This window comes from Lissotriton vulgaris, chromosome 3_1, assembly GCF_964263255.1.
Source record: "Lissotriton vulgaris chromosome 3_1, aLisVul1.2, whole genome shotgun sequence".
In the NCBI taxonomy this organism is placed as follows: Eukaryota; Metazoa; Chordata; class Amphibia; order Caudata; family Salamandridae; genus Lissotriton; species Lissotriton vulgaris.
Genome location: NC_141689.1, coordinates 1,097,865,123 through 1,097,889,459, shown reverse-complemented (window position 1 = coordinate 1,097,889,459; position 24,337 = coordinate 1,097,865,123). Strand labels below are relative to the sequence as shown.

General features: G+C 46.8%; 1 protein-coding gene across 1 annotated transcript in view; it reads right to left on the bottom strand.

The window, feature by feature from the left end:
- The window catches only part of LOC147727483 (proepiregulin-like), a 128,164-nt gene extending 119,768 nt beyond the window's left edge, over positions 1 to 8,396 (bottom strand). Inside the window, exon 1 of the mRNA XM_086961557.1 lies at positions 7,915 to 8,396. Within this exon, the coding sequence (XP_086817683.1) occupies positions 7,915 to 7,954 (40 nt within the window). The 5' untranslated portion in view covers positions 7,955 to 8,396. The remainder of the gene's footprint in view (positions 1 to 7,914) is intronic.
- Positions 8,397 to 24,337: the final 15,941 nt, after the last annotated feature.

The following is a 24,337-nucleotide window of genomic DNA, read 5'->3' as shown; positions in this document are numbered from 1 at the left end:
CTTGTTTCCTTTGGTTTCTTATTCCTTGAAGGGGGGATAAATTGGTGGCTGGTGTTCCAAGTTCTTCTCAGCCAATCCCTTCAAGGGGTCCCTGGGGGTTCCCTTCCGCGGGGTTAGGTCAGTGGGGGGGGGGAACAGGATACCTCAACACTTGTAAAGCAGCACTCTAGGCCCTGTCATTCCAGCATCATAAGACCCTGCCCTGACCCCCACTGCCTATCCTCCTGCGTAGGTACTTCCCCAGGTCTTCCTCTCAGCTTTTCTCCTCAGGAAAGTTCCCTCCCTTTCCTTTTATAGTGCCAGTTGACAGTTGGTAGTGTCAGTTGGTGTCACCTCACCTGTTCCAGAAGGTTCCAGGAGGTGCTAGGTGGTTCCACCATTCTACCTATGGGCAGGCCGGCAGGCTAAGATGGATACATTGCCTGAGGGTTCCAGCCAGCCCCTGGCTACTAGAATGCGCCCACTAAACCACGCTGCTGCAGCAGTGGTCTGTGGCAGCCATATTAGGGGTAGAAGGCACCTGCATTTTAACACTAGTTTTAAACTACACAGGGCATTCTCCACCACCCAAGGCCTACACACTGTTGTTTCAATAGGGGCATCCTAAATTAACAGGGGATAAAAAGCGAAAAATTTCTGGGGAAAGGGCCAAGTCTCACACATCTCCCCCCCCAGTCAAAAGCCAGGGTAGACTGATCATTCCCTTGACGGGCTTCCCTGCTTGGGGCGGAAAAAGGTGGACGCAGGCCCAATACCACCATGACATCCTCGCTAATCCAACCACCCCACTGGTGTTCCTAGTGGGATGCGGCCAGGACAGACCTCCAATCCAGATGTCTCTGGCCCTTACTCTCTCTCAGAGTGGGGGGCAGTCGCCCCAGGCCCGTGGTACCTTTTTCCACTCTCCTCCTCAACCTAGGGTCTAAACCCTTAAGTTGAATTGGTGACAGGGGCGAGACCTCCCTCTCCCTGCACCCCCTTCCAGGGTTCCGCACCCTCCCACCTGGAGTAGTACCCCTGAGAGTCACAACCGGAGGAACTCTGAATACAGAGATTCCTCCCGCCAGGTCAGGCAACCCCTGAACCTAGCCACCCAACCCAGGATCTTAACCCCGTGGCTGGACCGGTGCCAGAGGAGAGTCCTTCCTCCCTCTGCACCCCCTCCCAGGGTTCCACACCCTCCTCCCAGGATAGGTACCCCTGGAAGTCACAACCGGAGGAACTCTGAATACAGAGATTCCTCCCGCCAGGTCAGGCAACCCCTGAACCTAGCCACCCAACCCAGGATCTTAACCCCGTGGCTGGACCGGTGCCAGAGGAGAGTCCTTCCTCCCTCTGCACCCCCTCCCAGGGTTCCGCACCCTCCTCCCAGGATAGGTACCCCTGGAAGTCACAACCGGAGGAACTCTGAATACAGAGATTCCTCCCGCCAGGGCAGGCAACCCCTGAACCTAGCCACCCAACCCAGGATCTGCGCCCTGTGGCTGGACCGGTGCCAAAGGAGAGTCCTTCCTCCCTCTGCACCCCCTCCCAGAGTTCCGCACCCTCCCACCTGGAGTAGTACCCCTGAGAGTCACTCTGGTAGGGTCCTTAGTTACCGGTACCCCACCCTCCAGGTCAGGCAATTCCTGATCCTGAAACCCCAGTCCAGGTCCTACACTCTGTGACTGGTCTAAACTCCGAACCTCGGGTACGCTGCCACCATTGGAAGCACCTGGTACACATAATTCCAAGGCCTTCAGCTCTAACTCTTCTAGCTGAAGCCTGTGCACCAGCTTCCTCCCATCCATTGCAAGGCTCTCACTCTCCCTCTCATGCTCTATCATCTTAGACGACGCACACCCCCAGTTACTCTACTCCCTGCCCCAGAACATCCTCCCGGTAGCACATTGTCAGACACAACAATTTTGAGTAGGCCTGGGTCTTCTGGTGTGCCCGCCTCCCTGGGTGTGACCTGCCCCTCCTGTTCCCCATCCCCTCTCCCCTCTGGGTGGGCTCCTACCCGTGCCCCCAAAATGGTACGGAGTTCCTTCTTCCCTCCGCCCAACAGGCACCCCCATCCCCTGACAAAACTCCATTATGCCAGGTGGGGACTCAGATAAATCTGGGAAAAGATACCAGGACGTGGGTGACAGGATTAGGTCTAACAGATCTTGATACACTCACAGGCTAGACAGTGGAGGGGTCAATTACTTTGGCTTACACACACAATAATTGTGCAGCCCAATTGCTGTGCACCCTGTCCCAATGGAGGGTGCTGCATGGTCACAAGTCCTGGATCCCACCGCTCGACACCAATATGTTGGAACTGGGGTCACCAGTCCCCTAGGGTAGCATGGCACGAGCGGGTAGGCATCAGAAAGCTTATGTGTTAAGCAACCATGCAGCACACGCAACCACTGAGTCAGAAACATGGGCACGCAATTAGGGACACCACTCCAGTGAGCTTATGTCAAAACTCAAGTTAACTTTATTAAGATAGAGCAGGATCAGGGTTTTAGGAATTCATCATAAAATTAGCTTATTAGCTTTCCATTAAAATACATGTGTGAGAACACTTGGCAATAAATACTGGATGAATAAATAATAAATATTAAATATTAAATAACCACAGGCCTGACCTTGGCCTGGTTCCTCATCATCACCTGTAAGAAATACATTTTTAGTAAAACCCAGGCCTGACCTATGCCTTGCTCCTGGTCAGCACCTGCATCAAGTACATTAAGGAGTTACAACAGGAAGCATTTCAATAAATATGACACTAAAGAGGCAAAAACATTTCATTATAAATAAATAACCCCTTGTGTAGGTTTAACCATCTCCCTATTTAGGAATAAAACACCTCACTGGGGAAAACCAGCATTTCATTTAGGCATTTCAACATAGTATACATAAAACGTTCCCTTAAAGGCAGAGCATTTCTCTATGTGACACTCTTTGTTAGAAGTTAGGCCCTTCCACCTTACATGAGTGATAACCAGCTGCTCAATAAGGAATCAGGAATAATCTTCTGGTTTACCCCCTTGGAGGTAAGTAATCAACTTTTACTTGCAAAACACACTCCTGCAGGAATAACGTTTTCTTAGATAACTGAAAGGCATCGCACTAGGCAGAGTTAGACATTTAACTACCCAGTGCCAAATATTCCTATAGGGCTTTCCATCCTAATATGCAACAGTGCATTTCATCACTCCTCTAAACAGGAATACACATTTCCTTATGTAGAACAGTTAGTTAACCAAGGTAAACCTCTCCTTAATCAGGAGTAAACACTTCAGGGAAATAGGAGCAACCCTTCCCTAATCAGGAATCAACATTACCCTAGAAATCAAGCATAGGCATTTTATATAGCAAGTACGGGCATCCTTTTAGGTAAACACTTCACTGGGTAAACATCCCATTAGAACCTGGACCCCAATTCACTAGGTATGGCCCCCCATTTCCTTTAGATAACAATAACCAGTTACTCAACAGGCAAGGAGACCCATACATTTGTAGAAAATCTGCATTACATTAAATGTATGCACCTGGCCTGTGCACTTCACACATCTCCTGGGGCTCCTGAGTATATGATATCTCCCCCATGGCCTTTCTAATATAAAGGGTCTCCATAGGCAATTCAGCAGGGCTAAACATAGATTCCTGGCACAGTTCAAAGGCCCAGTAGGCCTGTAAGCACTTTCTTTCCCCTCCCTTCCATCAAGTGATGCCCTCACGGTGTTTAGGGGTCCTGGCCCAGGTCAGGGGACTCTCCTGAGCTAATTAGGGCCAACGTGGACCAGTCACCAGTTTTCCCCAGGAAGGGGCGAACTCTGGGCCTCCTGGGGCCTTCCGCCCTCCTCCCTGGGGGTTGGCTTACTCTTCGCCATTAATCTGGGCCAATGGAGCCCAACAACAGTCTGCCCCGGGGGAGGGGCGAACTCGGGCCTTCTCCGGCCTTCCGCTCACCTCCCCGGGGATTACCTGTCTCTTCGGCCTATCCAAGGCCCTTGCGTAGGTCTCAGCAGGCCTCGGGGATGAAGGGGCCCACCTGGAAGGCCTCACGCGGCCTACTTTTAATGTCCGGCGCTCCGGGGGCCTGCTCGGGCAGAGGGGTACTTGGACTCCACCAGGGCCCTCCGTAGGTGAAGTTGCCGGCTCCCGGGCCTCCTGTGACGTCCGCAACCCCAGTAACCAATAGGGGTGAAGATGCTGGGGGCGCGCCAGTGGCGCTCGACGGGGGCGTGGCACGCGCCCCTGTCACGTGGGGCGGAGGCCGGCTTCAGGCCTAGCGCGGCCTTGTTGATGATTGCGCGGAGGCCTCCTCAGGCGTACAATACGGCGGCCCTCTCCTGGTACACGGGGGCCGCCGAGGGGGGTCACAAAGACGGCGCTGGTTCCGCTGGGATCCCTCACTCTCCGGCCGGGCCGCGGCGGTGACAGCGGCCCCAGGTCACGCCGAGACACATCGCCTTTTCTCCCTCACGCCTCCGGTTGCTGAGGCGGCCCTCTCCTGGCACTGGGGGCCGCCTGGGGGCAAAGCACGGCGTTTCACTAGGCGCTACAGGTAGGCGCTTGGCGAGGTTGCGATCAGTGGCGCTCTTCCACTACTTCCGGTCGCTTCACCGGCACAGCGACATAAGAGCGCTTTTCAGGGGTCAGCAGTGGAGCAGTTAACAGCGCTTGGCAGGTTACTTCGCAGCGCTTTACCGGGTACAAGTCTCAGTTCACAGCGCTTTTGAGGGGAGCAATTATCAGCGCTTGGATGGCACACGATGCCAGCGCTTCTTAGGGGGCATGCAGCGCTCGGTCAGACCAGCAGTTCCCGGGCAGTATAGCGCTTCAGCAGGCAGTCCTAGCACTTGGGGCACTTCACAGCGCTTTACAGGGGGGCAACTTCCACAGCCCTGCAGGCAATTCACAGCGCTCCCACAGGACACAGCAATTCTTCACCAGTCAAGCGCTTGGAGGGCAATGTAGCGCTTAGGCAGTTTCTAGGTTGGCGCTTCATCAGCAGTTGCTTTAAAATAGAGGCAGCTCACAGGACATGCCAAACAGCAGCGGTAGGTTAGCGCAGGGACCCCAGGTGGCGTCAGGGGGCACAGGGAGCAACACAGCGCCAATACCTGGGTGGCTCTTCAAATGTCCTGTGGAGATTCAGTCTCTTCTTGGCGCTTTATGTTCCTTGCGCCTTTGTAAGTTTCTTGGTTACTGGTTCCTTGATTTCTTCTTGGCAGCTGTTTCTTGCGCCCTTGTAAATAGCAGTTGGTTTCTTGTTTCCTTTGGTTTCTTATTCCTTGAAGGGGGGATAAATTGGTGGCTGGTGTTCCAAGTTCTTCTCAGCCAATCCCTTCAAGGGGTCCCTGGGGGTTCCCTTCCGCGGGGTTAGGTCAGTGGGGGGGGAACAGGATACCTCAACACTTGTAAAGCAGCACTCTAGGCCCTGTCATTCCAGCATCATAAGACCCTGCCCTGACCCCCACTGCCTATCCTCCTGCGTAGGTACTTCCCCAGGTCTTCCTCTCAGCTTCTCTCCTCAGGAAAGTTCCCTCCCTTTCCTTTTATAGTGCCAGTTGACAGTTGGTAGTGTCAGTTGGTGTCACCTCACCTGTTCCAGAAGGTTCCAGGAGGTGCTAGGTGGTTCCACCATTCTACCTATGGGCAGGCTGGCAGGCTAAGATGGATACATTGCCTGAGGGTTCCAGCCAGCCCCTGGCTACTAGAATGCGCCCACTAAACCACGCTGCTGCAGCAGTGGTCTGTGGCAGCCATATTAGGGGTAGAAGGCACCTGCATTTTAACACTAGTTTTAAACTACACAGGGCATTCTCCACCACCCAAGGCCTACACACTGTTGTTTCAATAGGGGCATCCTAAATTAACAGGGGATAAAAAGCGAAAAATTTCTGGGGAAAGGGCCAAGTCTCACACATATGTTTTGCAGACCCTGGGTATATGGTATACCACTGTACAAGGATCTTTCAAGTAAATTAAATATGCCAATTGTGTATACACCAATGTTACCACATTTTAGGGAGAGAGCAAATGCACTTTACAACTGGTTAGCAGTCGTAAGTTACGCAGAGTCCTAAAGCCAACAAAAACAAGGTCAGAAAAGGGGGAGGAGGAAGGTAAAAAGTTTAGGGTGACCCATTGGAGAAGGCCAATTTCTAACAACACTTATTTTTAAAATAAATTACTTTTTAATATATTTAAAATATGTAAAAAGTATACCTCCAAAACTTGCAATCAAGTTTACCACACATGAAACAAAAACAGAAATGTTAATAAAATGGGTACTCAAACTACTATCTATAACACAGCATTTAGAAATGATATTATTAATGTATTTAAATTATGTCATTATTTATCATGTATTTGCTGACATTTCCTATTTTATTCGTTTAAGTAAAATATCAATGTTTTAAATGTATTTTATATGAATCTTTTACCCAAAAAATGTTTTAATTATTTGTTTACAAAATAAACATTATTAAATGTCCCTATCCTTCCCATAGGGAAATCTTTACCCAGGTGGCAGAGATCTCAAATAACACGAGAAAGTTACTAATAATAATTTGTTTCTCAATGCAGTCTAAGGTGACTCCAACTCCTCATTGGAGGGGTGGAGACATGTAAATCTACACCTACGAGTATATCTCCATTCGGAAATGGTGAATAGCTAAAAAGTGGAGCGTTACACCTGAGTGTAGTAGTTGATCTACATGTGAGTAAATCTGCTCATGTAATTTTCCCTTTGTGAATCAGAACCCTTGGACGCAAGAATCCCAGTTTAGACTCCTACACCGCAGGCATCTAAATGAAACCCCTGAAATCATCCTACGCATATAATAAAGGACAGGTCTCCAGTTTTAATTGTTATCCTCAGGATATTGCTTGGGATTTCAGTTAAAAGTTCATAGTTACACATTTGCGACAGCACCGTTGCCATGTTAAATGTATGTGTAACTGTTTGGTGTCCTCTGCCTATTACACAGTGTGCCTCAGCCCCTAAGTATATAGATTCGCCTCATAATTCTGAAAATAATTCATTCATAATAAAAGTTGTATCACTTTAATTCAGAACACATTTTTGTTTACATTATGGAATACGCCTTGTAGCACACTTTCTAAATGTACACTGTTTAGAGTTACATATAATTGGTGCACACTTGAGCTTACATAAATCAGCAAGCTATTAGGTCCCTCTGAAATTACCCTTCTTGCACTCAAGCCACACAGTGACCTTACAGACGCTGCGCACTAACAACAAGTTTTGTATGAAGATAAATAATTATCCGCAACATTACAAAAAAAGTTCATAGTCTATGCAACCTCTATGAATTTGCATTCGTAAAACGTACGCGAACAATTACAATGTAGGAACGGTTAAGAATTGATAACATGACAGAATATTGAGGCCAAGTTACACAATGAAGGCTACTGTCAGCAAGGTAGACAATTTTGTCTTAATTCTAGGTACTCATTAAACTTTCATCGTAGCAAAACACAAGTTGCACGTTAGGTAAGGTTGCTACGCTAACTGTAGGTGAGTCTCACAGTCTTGCTCACAAATAAGGCCAACTCCGCCATTCATCCTTTCGGGAACGATAAATCTAGGACCATTAAAAATGGTAATATGTTCAGAACTGTCAAACTGCGGTTGGAGCCCCTGTATATAGAATTTTAAAAAGCTGATCAAGAGTAACATGCCAGCGAGCTCTGTGCTGGTGAACTTACTATTGGTAAAATAATCGTTTTCTTTGAATGGAGAGTGGCCACAGGTGATGCGAGTAAGATCAGTAATGTACAAACATCACTCATACGCATAAATATAGTTCATCAGTGGGTCATAAACAAAACAGGCATCATGAAATGATCAATAAGAAGCCTCGCTCCAGGAGCTTAGGTGGGTACGAGCAGAACGTGACTTACCGCCGAGAAGAAGGACGGGGTGAGTCTGGCGGCACTTCATCCTGGCGGCGCTGACAGTTACTTCACAGGCTGCAAGGGTGCGGGCTGCTGCTGCTGTGTGTACTCTCAGGGCTTTCACTGGGGCGTGTGCGCGCGTGCTGTCACTGGGAGTGAGATTCAGGGCGGGGACAGGGCTGGCACTGATCTTAGGGTCTTAGCTACAATCACTTAGAAAATGTCACGCTGTCACAGGAGTGTGCGCGCGTTACTACTAGGCAAAGCTCGCGTGAGGGCAGAGGGGGAGGAGGACCTTTGGAAGATTTGTGTCACCTGTGAACTAGAGGTGTACTGGTCGTTGCAGCGGGCGTTCGCCCTGCTGTGAGCTCTGGCAGTTGGTGGAGCAGTTGGTGCTGGGCCCCTCAATAGAACGGTGGTTTGAAGGCAGGGGCAGTTGGACTCGGCGGGAGCTCGTGCGAAGCCGTCGGCGCGTGAGGGGCTGCTCCGATATTCCTCTCTGCCGCAGCCTGTCTTTATAGAGCAGAGAGAGCGCCGCCCGCATGCAAGCAGGGGAGTTTCGCTTGCATTCCTCTTGCCAGAGGAAGCGCACAGGCACAGGAGCAGGCATGCCGAGGCCTACGGCACCCGAGGGGAGAGTGGGAGCAGTGCGGTAGTTTCATCGTAAAGCTGATTTATGGTATCGGCTCCCCGGTGTACCTTACTTGCTTCAAACCCACCCAGGTGCCGTCGCGGGAAATCCCAGTGTGGTATCACCAGGTCTCACTACCTGAAACTTGGTATAATAACCCAAAACTCGGCTCTTCTGTAGTCAGCAGGGTCGGACTTGGATAAAGCAATAGGCCTATGCATCAAAATAAAAGTGGCCCCGGTTAGCGAACCAGATAGGTAATAAATGTGACCCACATTTGCAAATCAAGTCAGTTATGGACTTTTAAAAACATGCTGTATGGGTATTTTGCAGTGCTTAATTTGAGCCAGTGATTCCTGGTGCTCAGCACCAGCACCTAATTGCCAGCACCCGGGCTTATGACAGTTTGCCAATTGTTGGCACTGTCTGGCTAATTTCAGTATTAGCACAACAGCAGCTGTGTGTGATGGTTAGTAGCTGTATTTATACTGTCATTACCAGCTGACAAGCTTAAGTGGCCTCCCGTCGAGAGCCCCAGCATTTAGTGGTTTACAAAATAGGCACTGTTTGTAAAGTATTGGAGACTGCTAGCACCATAGGCATCAATTCACCAAAAAGCCAAGGGAACCGGAAGTGATTTCATATGACCATTGACCTTCACTTTCACTCACACATACATACATATGCTTATACATACACCCAATTTATATATACACACACACTCACACATACACACACTCTGCCTACACATGCACACACATTCAAACATACCCACTCTCTTACATAATCACACTCAAAACTGCAAGCACGCATGAAACCTACATACATGCAAAAGCATTTGATTTTGATTACCACAGCTGCCAGGGAAAGTCATATTCCAGCTATTCGTACTTCATTTTTTATTTAACTAATATTGAGTAGCTGGTTTCTAGGCACACTAAATCTTGAAACGGTGACGGAATACAAGTACCTAGGGGTCTGGTTTGATAGTTCTTTAAAGTGGTATACACACATAGAAGCCCAGAAAGCTAAGGCCCTCACATCGGTATGTGGTCTGAAAACATTTAACCAGGATTATGGGGAAAAGTCCCACAGACCACTAATAAAGTCATATAGTGCGATGGTACTAGGGTGACCAACTGGCATGGGTGCAAATTCAGGACAGTGAGTGTAAAAATTCAGGACAAAGGGTCAAAATTCAGGACAAAAATTCAGGACAGAAGGTCAGAATTCAGGACAAAAATTTGGGACAAAAGGTACATTTTACAGACACATCAAAGGAGGTCGCACAATATTACATAAGTAAACAGACAACCAACACAAGCACAAGTCAAAATAAGTTTATATTAGGTTCAGAGAACCTTGCACTGCATCTGTAGTGTGCTGATGTGAAACTTAATTACCTGCGTTTGCATTTTGGAGGCACCTGGGTAACATTATCCAAAATGAATCCTCCACCCCCCCCCAGAGCTTTGCCCCTGGTGAGGTGACAGGAGCTCGTAAACTAAAACAGTTGGCCATGCCCTGGGCTCCGCAGGAGCAGTGGCCGCTGGTGATATTTGAAAGTAGTGGGCGTAAAAGTTTGTGATGAGTGCCCAGTGGCGAGAGCAGCGAGCGAGCCTGAACCTCATTAGGAGGGGTGTGTGTGTGTGTGTGGGGGGGGTTCTTCCCTGAGAAAAGTTTGAAAAAAGAGTGGGCAAATAGTGCCTTTCCAAGAATATTTGAGAAAGCAAGAAGGTTAATAAAGCTATTGTGAAAGTGTATAGTTATTACATCTATAAAGAGATTTCATATGATAATGACGTAGGAAACTGCTTATTCAGTATAACCTCATAGCTGTTAGTCTGCCTGACATGGCTGCCCATCTCTCTCTGCCCCAGCTCCGTCTAGAGCCCCAGCCTCTATCTTCGGACCTGCCAGGCCCTACTGTTTTTGTGCTCTCCCTTATCTCCACCTAGTTCCCGGACAGTCAACGCCTTGGGCTGCCTGTGTTCTCTCGGTTCCAGCACATTGTTTGTGTGCTAGACGTTTCCTGTGCTATCGTTCGACACCTTTGCATTGCTCGTATGCTCCCTCGCCTCCTGATGCTCTCTGTCTCTGGACCATCAATCTCCTGTGGTATCCTTCGACTCCAATGCTTTAGTCCTGTAATCCCTCCTCCCTGTGCTCTCTCCTTCACTGCACCCCCAGCGTCCTGAAATCTCAAATCTCAGGTCCAGAACATTATGGTTAAGTGAATTCTCCAGTTCATTCTAAAATACTCTGTTCAAAACAAACGCACACTAACTCTTGTACATGCAAAGAACTATCCAGAGAACTGTCAATCCGAGAAACCTACAGAACCATTCCTACAGTGACATCATTGATCCACATTATCTTTAAAATTCTCTGTTCACATCTCCCTTACTCCACACATGCATTCAATTTTGTGATTGGCAGGGTTTGCCGTTGCAAAAAAAATGCTGCCTACGTGAGGCATTTACACACCTTTTGCAAGTGGAATATGCAAGTGGAACATCGTGGGATAGAGTACCGTACATCATTCCTTATGTTAGTCTGTCTTCTTTATATAGCCACACAAAAGAAGGCAAGAGAATTATAGGCAACAACAACATCAAAATATAACGAAGAGTAAAATAAGTAAAAGCAACATAACTAAGGAAACCGGGCAGTGAGTACTCAGGCTTCTCATTACGCATGCCAACTTAAGCATTCTACAGCGTTACTTCTATTCGGTAAGATAGCTGAGTACATGCTGCAGTGATTTACATAATAACCTGCAAGTAATTTTTCAGACACTTTGCTGGTGCCTTTCAGTGTTTCATCCTTTCATGGATCATAAAATGATGATCAGTGGGGTTTTATAAGCTATATTGCTCAAAGCTCATGACACAGTTCCATATGTGGTGCAAGCTAGATAACACCAGGGCGCATGTCGGGGGTACATGGCTTCCACCTACTATTTTAACAGGGTGGACTCCAACCCCCCTGCCGGTGTGTTGGTCTGTCTCAGTGCTATTAAAATTGTTTGTGTGAATACTATTTTATTAATTTTATAGCGCTATGCAACACAATGCAGGGTGTCAGAGCTCTTTACTTAACATACACATTATACATGGACAATAAATCATGTGCATGTGTAAATCAATGTACAAGCTGAGTTACATGAGACAGGGTTACAAGGTGTAGGAGTCACATGTCTTTCATAGCTCACTGTGCTATATTACAAGGATAACAATGTATGAACTGCAGTTAACAAAAGGAGCTCTGCGTTAAACGTTGTAACCGAATTTACTATCTACATAAAATAAAAATCAGTCTCCTGCTAGAAAATATGTGTTTGGACCTTGGAGATTGAGAGGGTAAGGTTGCTTTGGAAGGAGCCTCTTCCAGAATAGCATCAGATTGCTCTTTTCATATCTCCTTGCTCCTCAGATATTCTACTTTACCTCCGCGGCAGATGTCATCTCTGTCGTTAAGAGTTTCCTTTAATATTTTCAGGCAAAATTCTCAGTCCTCATGGTGCTTGAGTGGCAGACAGATGGCAATACAAATGTAATTTGCAGATTTTCCACAGTAGACATGGCATGGCACTTCAAAAATATTGAAGGAATTATGAAATTATTGTCATGTAATAAGTAGCAAAAAGTGGGACAAAAATAATGCGTTGAAATGTTCTAACACAGAATACATTTAGAATACAGGCAAAAAGCGTGTCAAAATAGGGTGGCAAAAACCCTACAGCATTCTAGGAAGCCTTCTCATGCAAGCCGCAACCAAGAACTGAGGTTGTGCAGCAATAACCAATACAGGAGATAATGGCATATGGAAGCTGCTGATCGTTCATTAAAAAGCTAGTCTATGCTGTTCAGCTTGAAATGATCACTGCATATCTGGCTTCAATTTATTTCATTTTCTTCATGTTTTTCACCCCCACCCCCGCAGTAAAGTTAAAAGTAAAAGTTAACCTTTGTGCTGCAAGGTTGGTTAAGTATTGCTCTTTTTAATTGGAAAAAAAGAACATTTTTAAAAAGAGAATCAGTAAATGTAGCCTTCCGGTAGACTAGCCTGTGTAGATTTCCATTTACAAATGTCAAATTGTTACGATCGATTTGGCACAATAGCAATTACCATGAACAAACAGATAATTTAACACCTTGGCTGCTAGGTGTTTTCCCCTCCTATGCTGACTTTCGTCATGTCCATCATTTCATGACGAGCTCAGCTCGTCATCAGCACAGCTCAACCGTGCATCATGACGAGCTGAGCTCGTCATGAGCATCGAAAGGGTTAAACTGTTGGGTAAAATAGTTTATCACTCACGTTTGAGAACTGAACATTTAAGTACCTCCGCACATAAAAAGCCTCCGATCCAAAAGATGATGGGGAAATCTCGGTTTCCAACGTGAGTTTCCAAAGTGAGTGCAAGAGGAGGCGCAGCAAATGCGGTCACTGACCCATTATCATTCTGTATGTGATAATTAGGTCGACATACAGAATGATAATGGGCCTGATAGCAGTCTGCGCCAGGGAGGGGAGGGGCTGCTGCAGGCCACAGATAACAGCAGGAGCGTGAGCTGCCCCTGCAATGAGAGTTACAGGACTCTCAGACTGCTTGCAGGGGGCAGCTGAAATTACGGACAAAAGGCGTCCGTGAAAGAAGTCTTCACAGACAACGGACAAGAGGCCCAAATTACGGGCAGTCCGTGAAATTTACGGACGGTTGGTCACCCTAGATGATACCCCCCCAACTATTGTACAGTGCAGAAGTACGTTATCTAAGTGGTAAACATGGGTGGGAGCTCGAAGAACGGAAGTGCCTAAAAATGTTAAAATGTCTACCAGGATCTCAATGATCCTGGCCATTAGAGCTGAGCTAGGTACAATATCATCGGGTATACAAGTTCAAATGGCACTGATAAGATCTGGGACCCAGGTTCCGTACAAAAGGTTTCCCAGTGGTGCAGAAATGAAATCCAGTTTAATAGATTAAAATGGGCCAGGGAGACAAGAAGGCAATTGTACAAGGTGTGTGAGAATCTGAATGACAGATAGATGGGGAGGCAGGACACTATCAAATGGGGCAGTGCAATTGTGGAATAGACTACCCCTGGATATGAGATTCCAACTTGACAGGAGGCTGTTTAGGAAGAACCTGAAGATGCTGCTTTTTGCAAGTTAGGCTGACATAAGATATGGTTTCTGGATGTTCATTCATACACACCAGCGCCAAGACGCCACGGCATTCGAGCGCTTTATAAACTTTTATCCTATCCTATCCTATCCTAATGTGATAATCTGTCCACACTCGCTCCAGGTAGAAACAAATAAGAGTATACTAAGGACCCAAGGGCAGGTAGCAGATAGGAGGGTTGATGCCGAGTACTAAAGCATGAAAAAATCAGTACAATTGAGTATGACTTGGTAGAATGATGCATGGTACCGGTACCTTGATACAGTCCCTAATTACTGGCTCAGGTAAGAAATGCCTAAGATTAAGAATTGGAATTAACCCATGGAGAACAAATGATAAAATATGGCTAGTAAAGATGCAGCCGGATGGCAATTGCAGATGTATGCTAGGAATTAAATGTGATATTCTGCATATTTTGGTTGATTGTAGGACAGTCTTAGCCCAGCGGGAACTTTTGCTGTGGCCTGTGTTTCTAAAGTATGGTATTAAATCACGGGCCGAAGCTATAGAGCTCCTCACCGGTGTGCCTAATCTTGATATTGCTAATGCTATTGGTAGATATATGAAGGTGGGGAAAAGTTGTTTCATGGAAAATGATTCTGTGAATTAACATATGAATGCAAAGTTAACCACATGCGCGCTGCTTTGATTTTCCTTCTATGCTGACTTTTTAAAAAACCCATTGTTCATGACGAGCTGGGCTCGTCATCAGTGTTTGAGGAGGCTACACCATGACGAGCCCAGCTCGTCATCAGCCTCGAAGGGGTTAAAGTAGGACTTTTACCTTCAGATGTTTTATATACATGCTGGAATCATTTGATATTTTTATTTCACTTTTAGGAATGTAATGGAAATATTTATACTTTGAAATAACTTCTTATGAAACTGAATCGCTTGAGAAATTATGGCGTTTCTCTGTAAAAATATGGCATCAATTGATTGAAATATTGATGGTATTCGGATGATTTCAAACGGTTTATGAATATTGTTTCTGTATTATTTTATGCTGTTTAAAGACCAATGGTCTAAATAAACGTTGCCTTTTGACTTGACTTGGGTAATGTAATAGTATTCACTATTAGTATAATAAAAATTGACAAAAAACGAGGTGAATGAAGTTCCCACTGACCAGAAAGACGAGCTATTTGTGTTTCAGCCACTCAGTTTGTCACTGCTGATGCTAGGGGTTGCAAAGGCAGTGTCAGGGGTCACAAGGGGCATGCCAGGGGTCACAGCAGCAACCCCTGGCAATGAATAAACGACCTCCATGGCTTGTTTGCTGTAGGTAATGTTTCTGAAGAAATCATAAAAAATAAGCTGTAAAAAACATCCCACCTGGCCCAAAAAAAGGCCCGCAAACAGCTATAAAAAGATCAACGTACTGATCTGTCAGATAAGCCAATCAAACACTGCCTGATTGTCCTATCGGCAAGTCCAACCCTATTTCTGGAGTGCCTCATACATTACCTTATCTGAAGCCAAATGTGGTCCCCCTTGCAAAATTTCACTACAATTAAGCTGCCTCCCGAATATTGGAGTCCACTAGTGAAACTCCTACGCAGAAGCTTTGGAAAAAAGTTAACATCTCAACTGTATTTGTCACAGTACTGCAAAATACATGATTCTAAATACAGCAAGTAACATGTTCTGGCTCAATTCTTTGCACTTAATGGCCAAAAACAGTTCAGGTTGAAAGAGCTTGTTAATAAATCACTTCAATACATAATATAATACATATCTTTCATCTTCTTATTTTTGACAGTAACACTCATCCCTACATTACAGTTATGCAGTGCTATGTGTTACCTTGGACATTGACCCATATCACTAAAGTTGTTTAATGTGAACACTTTCAGAAGGTAAATAACTGTAAGACAATAGTTCTTTGTAGGTGTGGTGCCTCGCTTCTTCCTGCCTAGGCTAAATATGTCTATTTCCATTTGCAGTTTTGATTTGGTTTAATTGAATCACTTGCAAGCGCCTTGAGACCCTCTGGGTATGTAGTGCGCTATATAAATATCTTGACTTGACTTGACTTGACTTGGCTTGGGATGCGCAATCAACATGTCTTGTAAAACTTCACAAAAGTGTCATAGGTCATTGTGAACTCTTATGTTGTGTTCCTGCCTAAACATCCAATTGAGCACTTGTATCAAAAAGCTTTCTGAAGTTTGACAAGCTGAAGCACATCTGTTGCACCAAAGTTTATGTCAGCAACACCCCTTACCGTCTCATTAAAACATTGATTGTGTAAGTGCGTTAGTGTTTTGTGTGTGCGTCTCTGTATGTGTACGCTGGCGTTGTGACTTGCACATGACCATCAAATGCGTGTTATACCCTAAGCTCTTTTGCCTTGAAATTTTTGCTGGCTATAGAACTCTGTGCTTTTACCCCTGTCAGTAAGTATTAAAGTGCCCATGCTCCCCCTTTCAACAGGATGACATTGGCCTACCATTGATTGGCATATATAAATTACCTAAAAATCACTAGTGTATGGTGTCCACAGTGTACCCGGGGCCCGTAAGATAAATGTCCCCGTGTGGGCTAAAGCCCTCATTGTGGCATCTCCAGAAGTGACAATACAAACATGATTGTAGGCCTGAGACCAGTAGCCTGACTCTTCAGGTTTAAACTACCAATTTGACCTGTCAATCTGTCCTCGTTTGACAAGGAAAAAAACCTTATTTTTCAATATTTATAAGTCACCGATACATAAGCCTTACTGCTCATTAAGGCAGAGTGGATGGTATTTAAAAGTAGGACATGTAAAGCTTTAATGTTTAACATGTCATTACAGTGAATAGGCCATAAAACATTTTCACTATAGCAGGATAAGCGGTTCCATAGGAAAGCACTGGGATCAAATCTTCATTTAACCTTGCTATCTCCACCTAGGAAACACCTAGAATTCAGTATTGGATTTCCCGAAATATTCATTACACGTATAATTCATGGGCAAAAGTCAGATTTGTGATAAACATTTAAGAGCAGGTACTTTAAAAAAGTTACAAACTAATAATACAGAAATTCTCTACATGTATTGATCAAGGAGGCGCTAAACGTCACCAATGAATAAACTCCAGAGAAGCTGGCCCATCAACTGAGGCACGCAAGAGTCATAAATTCAAGATATATCAAAATATATTAATAATTAATTCATACATTGTTATACATAAATAGTCAATAAGCTAAATAGATAACATCCCAACAACCAATTCATTCAAACATTCATACCAAACAACTCATACACAACACATTCTCATCCGTCCTGAAACTCAGAAATCCAGTCATACTAGCAGCGATAAAGACAATATTTGCAAATGTGGACCACAATTATCAGAAATACTTGTTGCATAAACCAAACTTTTGCTTGAATAGATAATGAAAAGAATATCTTCAAGTTAATGTTCAGGGTTAAACAATAAAGGTGAACAGATGTAATAATCACTCTTGTATGGTCCAATATAGATTTTTATATACAGTGCTGACGCGTGTTTCGGTGTTTGACTTGTTGGCGGTCTCACCTTCCTCAGGGTGGGTATATCCGTAACAGAGGTCGTGGGATGTACCTGAACTCAAGTACTTAAGAACTGGTTGGGGTCAGAAAAACAATACTTGATAAGTAGAAAGGTACTGCTGCAAAGTAGAACTCGTTGGGTTAGATGCAACAATCACCAAGTAAAGAAGCCAAATGGAGTTTTAAAGCGAGGGAGTCCCGGTTAACAAGGGAGAAATATGCAGCACCGAATATCTCAAACCTCTCCGTTGTGGCAGGGTATAATAAGTTCTAAAAAGATATGAATCTAGTTAGGATGCGGCGTTCACTTCGGCGATATTTATATGTGCCACCAGTATCTTATACGGCAGGCGGGGGCAGCGAGTTTAACCAAGCCAAGTCTCCGTCTTTTAGATAAAAGTATTATGCAATACATGCAAGCGTCCTTTGTCCAGCCCGGAATAGATCAAAGCTTTAGTAAAGTTGCCTGTTACCCACCTAAATCCTCTTGACGCCCATTTGCATGAGCTTCCAATGGTCACCAGGGAGCTAAATAGCCCATTTGAAGTGGTTTCAACTTCCCCCCAGAGCTAAGACAAATGCCTTAGGTGTGGGGAGGTGTTCTGTTCCTCTGGCAGGCTGATTGCCTGGGCTGTGACCAAGAACATAATTAACTTGAGACCTACCTTGTCACAGGCAGATGTAGATCACACCTGGCCTGCTCCCTTGCTTTTCCCCACTTAGCCAGTCATGTACCAAGCCCAGTGGGAGAAGAGCTGCCCTCAGAACAAGTTTTGAGAGACCACAGAGTAGGGGTTGCTATCATTTCCCTGGCCATACCTCTAGGGTGGGCACAAAACTCTGCACGGAGGAAGTAAGGTTGTGCCCTATTGGTTTTGGGCATAGAGGGACATTTTGTGATTGTTTGCTGTAGGATACACAGGAAGTGCTACAAAAATGGATAGGGCCACCCTTGGGAAATTTGACCCAATTATTTTAGGGTGGCTAGGAGTTTCCTCTACTAATAGGCTGGTGCCAGGCATACATTAAGCACCCACACTACACTCCTTAGATAATTCCTGGATTATTGGAAGAAAAGAAGAGGATTGTACTTTCTGTCTGTGATGTGAGAAGAGCCCTGGAGACTGGACTTGCTCTCCTTCCTGTACCCAAGCTAAAGGACTCCAGGGGTCATAAAGCTGGCCTCATGTTTGTGCAACAGGGACACAACAAAGTTCAAGAGGCTTTTTTCCCTCAATACCCAGCCAACCAAATCAAATCAAATATACTTTATTCGTTTTTTGTGATACAAAACCATAAAAGTTCATAATACATACAGTTTACAATTCAGATTATAGTAAAAAACACTTTACGAGACCAAGATGCAGTAGGATAAGGTCCCAATCATAAATATTTTCCACACCAAAGTTGAGACAGTACCAGAGGAGTTCATATGTAGTCGTAGGAGTTCATTTTTAGTTTTTTTTTGTTACATGTCCAGATGTTTCCCAAAAAATAAAAAGGAACATGATACATTTTATGAATCCTACCATATGGGGAATGATTTCGGAAAAGGTGGAAAACACAGGATTTTGGGGTAGAAATCGTGTAGGTCCCATGTAGATATTGGGCCGTCTCTTACTTGAGGCGGCCAAGTTTTCAAGTAAGGGACAATATGTCTGTCTCTAAATCTCACAAGCACCAGGTCCCCAGTTATATCTTTGGGAAGGGAGCCCAGCCAGCCCACCCTTCTGACGCTCCTTATTGCTTCATATAAATTGCAAGGCAGTGGCCTTATTTTTTGACAGCCAGAATTTAGTTTTATTAACTAAATCATGATGACTCTCAGTTTTTCCAGGTGGGAGGGCAGGTACACCCGCAAGGATGCACACGTACTGGGCCGCTTCCGGTGGTAAATGAATAGAATTCGCTTTATTGTGACCTGCTCTGGGTGCGGTCAACTGGGGAAGGGAAACTTTAGCGGGGTATTTAGCTGTTTTTTGCCCTGCTGCACTAGGGGCAGTAGGTTGTGTTTGACGCCTTTTATCCTGTGCAAGTGGTTTAGGGCCTAGGTGAGTAGGAGGTGACTTGGGTATGTCACTACATTTGTCAGCCAACGGGTTTGACTTGAAGGCTTTCTCTAATCCAGAGAGCCTATCCCCTAACATGTTAATTTTATCCAGCAGCGGAGCTATCATAGAGCTAACCATTTGTTCGACAAGGGGTAATATGTGCAAGAGGGGAGGAGATGTTAAGGCCTCTGGAAACTCAACAGTCGGTGGAGTCATTGAGGAATTAGTAGTGGATGGGCTCGGGCACAATTTTTGGGTTTTGGGATTGTTTCCACCTACATTAACCCCGTTATACTTCCTCTTCAGAGATGGAACCTGCGGGGGTTCACTACTTTTAGTGTTCGGGCTGCTGGGTTGAATAGAAGATATGGGGGAATCTGGGAGTGTAGCCTTGTCTGATAGGGTACTATCGCTTTTGGGCGGAGGGGGAGTTTCCAGTACAGCATAGTTAGATTTACATAGGAAGTTTAACTCATCTAGCAGGGAGGACATTTGCCCAGTGCCTGCAACGCCAGTTGAATGGCCCTCCTTGGAGGTCATGGTAGTAAAGGGATATAGGGAGGCGATATATTAGAAAGTCAATATAAAGCCAAATTGATTAAAAGGGGGTCTTTACCTTCTTTATAGTTGGCCTACAGTGTGGCAGCCAAAGGGGGTGGCCCGTCCCGTCCTTATCCGGCCTTTGAGGGCCGTAGAGGGCCCGCCCTTTGCCCGTGCTTCGCCCTGGGCTATGTCCCACGCGCGTCCCGCGTCGCGGTAATAGGAGCAATATTAAATCACCGTAGGCGGGGGGGGGGGGCGGGAACGCCGAGGGAAGAGGCAGCAGCTGGGAGGCAGAGATCCTGCTGGTCCTCGCAGTCCCTCGGCGTCAGGTGCAGTTCAGGTCCTTTCCCCACAGCACGACCCTCACAAGCTGGCAAGCGCTAACAGAGCGCAGGAAATCCCTCGTCGTCCTTCCCACAGAGAGTACACCGTGAGCGGCTCCCGCAGAGCGGGGGCCGTGATAGGTCCTTGTAGTGTCCAGGCAGGCGGGCGGGAACGCCGAGGGAAGAGGCAGCAGCTGAGAGGCAGAGAGCCTGCTGGTCCTCGCAGTCCCTCGGCGTCAGGTGCAGTTCAGGTCCGTTCCCCACAGCACGACCCTCACAAGCTGGCAAGCGCTAACAGAGCGCAGGAAATCCCTTGTCGTCCTTCCCACAGAGAGTACACCGTGAGCGGCACCCAGCCAACCAATTTCAACTGAACCTGCCCTGGATCTCTGGTGCTTTCCTCTGCTGGATTTAGTCTTGATCCCCAAGTGATGCCTCCACGGTCCTGGACCTTTGCTGGTGTCAAAGTGTACTCCTACTAATATTTGCTCAATCCTGAGACTAAGAAGCTTTTTGTCAACTTGCCAAGACGATCTGCTGTAGGTGCATCACAGCTAGCATTGAGTTCACCGCAGGTCCGGCTACGGTATTTTATGAAGTACCAAATCATACAAAGCAGGACTGCGATGACCCGCATCCAACAACATTGAGCCCTCTTTAGCCACAGCCTCCTGCTGTGCTTCGCTGAGAAAATCCGAGCTCCAGAAAAGTGTCCAAGTCCAAATGTAGGAAGCTTCACCAGACCAAGCCTCCACCTGTAGCCAATCAAAGTAGATGGCTGTTTGGGTACAATACCGGAACTTTACCGGATATCAACTTTTTCGCCTTTGTCAATGACTTCTTTAATATCTTGGACTTTGGCTCAATGAACAAACCAGGGCAGTAACTAGCTAAATGGACCACGAACATAAGAAATATAATAATAAAGGAGCCTGCAGAACTACTCAGAGCTGCCAGTTTACAGAAGTGTGTCTGTCTCTCAGATTTCTTTAAAAATCACACTGCTAAACGATGCGTCCCATATACGCTAACTGCACCTCAGTATTCATCACTCAGAACATGGAAACACTTACCATATAGGATCAAAACAAATACAACATCCTACCAACCACACACTCTACACTGTGTAGTGTGCTACCCAGGTAGGCAAGTGCTTCAGTGCCCCACATAGGGGTAGGAAATGCTATAGTACTGTTGCAATATGATACAATACAAAATTCCAAGTCCAATTTTAAGTTGAAGCTGCAATACTGAGGGTGTCCCAATACCGTGATAGCTGTTTATAATTTATGGTATTTAGGTATTGTTGGACTTGGCCCTTTTGGCAAGTTCACCCCAAATTTTTTGCATTTGCCTAGCCTGTTTCTGTAACCTGGTGTGGTGATTTTAGGTCTCGGCGCACTTTTTCACTGTGGTCCAGTGTAAAGTGCGTGCACTCTCTTTGTATGTGTGGTGAGAGTGGCCTGCCCTCCCAAAGGAATGCAGGGGGAATATGTGTGTCCATGGTGGTTCCTGATGTGTGGGGAGTGCAGGGTCGAGTTTGGTATGTGCGGACTCGTGTGATTAAATGCTGCGCGATGATGTGCGCGAATGTATTGTGTCTGGTGTGGAAGTGCCACTTCTAGAATTTGCAAAAAACACAGTTGATGGACACAATGCAGAACAATGTCTCACATTCACCCCAGTACAAAGATCTGGGCCTAAATCCATCATTTTTTTGCACTCCACACCACCCTAGGTCAGACACTGGCTATATGCAAATTAGCCTTGACCCTGTGCCTCATGGGAACAGTCCAGCCCGAACTACCAAGCCACGTCTTTCCTAGACCGGAATCAAGCATCCAAGGACCGGTTTCTGGCTATCGGACTTCTTCAGCCTGGATAGCTTCACTCCAGAGATGTGGAGAGCATGGGACTCACGTCTGAGCATACCCAGCCCACTCGGGGTGAAAATTGCAAAAAACACAGTTGATGGACAGAATGCAGAACAATGTCTTACATTCACCCCAGTACAAAGATCTGTGCCTAAATCCATCGTTTTTTTGCACTCCACACCACCCTAGGTCAGACACTGGCTATATGCAAATCAGCCTTGACCCTGTGCCTCATGGGAACAGTCCAGCCAGAACTACCAAGCCATGTCTTTCCTAGACTGGAATAAAGCATCCAAGGACCGGTTTCTGGCTATCAGCCTTCTTCAGCCTGGATAGCTTGACTCCAGTGATGTGGAGAGCCTGGGACTCACGTCTGAGCATACCCAGCCCACTCGGGGTAAAAATTGCAAAAAACACAGTTGATGGACAGAATGCAGAACAATGTCTTACATTCACCCCAGTACAAAGATCTGGGCCTAAATCCATCATTTTTTTGCACTCCACACCACCCTAGGTCAGACACTGGCTATATGCAAATCAGCCTTGACCCTGTGCCTCATGGGAACAGTCCAGCCCGAACTACCAAGCCATGTCTTTCCTAGACCGGAACCAAGCATCCAAGGACCGGTTTCTGGCTATCAGACTTCTTCAGCCTGGATAGCTTGACTCCAGTGATGTGGAGAGCCTGGGACTCTCGTCTGAGCATACCCAGCCCACTCGGGGTGAAAATTGCAAAAAAAACAGTTGATGGACAGAATGCAGAACAATGTCTTACATTCACCCCAGTACAAAGATCTGGGCCTAAATCCATCATTTTTTTGCACACCACACCACCCTAGGTCAGTCACTGGCTATATGCTGAGGCTAACTTCGAGAAGTTGGCCTGTCTGTGCAGTGAATGTGATTTGACTGTCTGGCTTGTGATTGGCTGGAGCTGGCTAGTATGCCTGGCTCCAGGAGTCAGGATGGGTCTGCCCCGGTGGTGAATGGAGAGATCTGCATGTTGATAGCAGGGAAGGGTGCACCTGGGACCTGAATTGGGCTGGGCCTTCCCCAGACAATGCTGGCTCCCCCCCTGTGGTGCGACTGATGTCCCTCGCCTGTCCTGTGAATGGGGAGAGGGGCTGAGCACAACAGAGTGCTCCAAAACCAGCTGCGTCTAGTTTTTCCACCACCCTGCACCCTAGAGACAAATGATTTGTGTGTATAAAAAGAGGCTGTGTCCTCCTGTAAAATGTTCTTGTTTCCTGATATAAATCTACCAGGGGCGTGCTGGGGCCCAGGGGAAGGCTTGCCTCCCTGGGCCCTGCCCAGCCCCTGGATTGCTGGAGGACTTTCCTTGCTCTGGAAGCCTTGTCCTGTGATGCCCTGCTTGTTGCTGGGCCCCTTTTCTTTCTTTGGGGGCTTTGTAGTTGCTGTGCCCCCTAGCACCTGGGAAGCTCTTTACTTTAGCTTGCCATGTTAGTGAGGGGACCTACCTCTAATTGCTGCCTCTGCTAATTACAGCGTGGGTGCCTTGACCGCTTATTTTGCTATTCACAAGCAGGTGGCTACCCTGCATTATGCCTGTGGTTTTTATGTAAGTGCGCAGGTGCCCACCCTGCGACTTTTCCCGGAGTCCTAGTTAAATTACTCCGGGTGCCCACCCGATGTTTACTTTAGTTTATGAGGGAGCCTACCCCTCGTTTTAGGCCCCTGAGAGTTCACCACTGCAGCCGGGCTGTCTGGGGAAACGTTACCGGGCCGCTGCCTAGTGCGACCCGGAAGTGAAGGTGATCGGCGGGGCCAGTGCTTGAACGCACGTCTGGAGCCTCGCGGGCTCCCATACCCAGTCCCGGGCCCATGAGGAAAGATAACTGGGTGAGGCAAGGCGCCTTTGCAAAGGCGGGGCTCCCAGAAGCGAGGGAGAGCCCTGAAGGCGCCACCGAGGGTTCCTGAGAAGAGGAGAGGCTCGAGGCACATTGCCGGTGCCTGCCCCGCCACCCGATGAAGAGAGCCTCCCCCCGCACCGAGAGCTGGTAAGTTGAGACGGCTGAGGCGGGGGGAAGGCCACATGTGCTCCCCAGGCACCAGAGTGGTGCCCGTCTTCAGAGGGGCCCCAGATGGCAGCGGGCTGCTCCACTCATGGCTCTTTTTTAGTTTCAAGGGCCCAATGGGTGTCCCGGAGGCCAGAGTCCCCCAGAGCTATGCGTGGCTCCAATAATGGCATCCATAATCTCAAAAGCCCCAGTGGGGGTCCCGAGGGCCAGAGGGGCCTGTGTTCTTGCCCCTGAGGGCCGCGTTGTCCTAGAGCCAG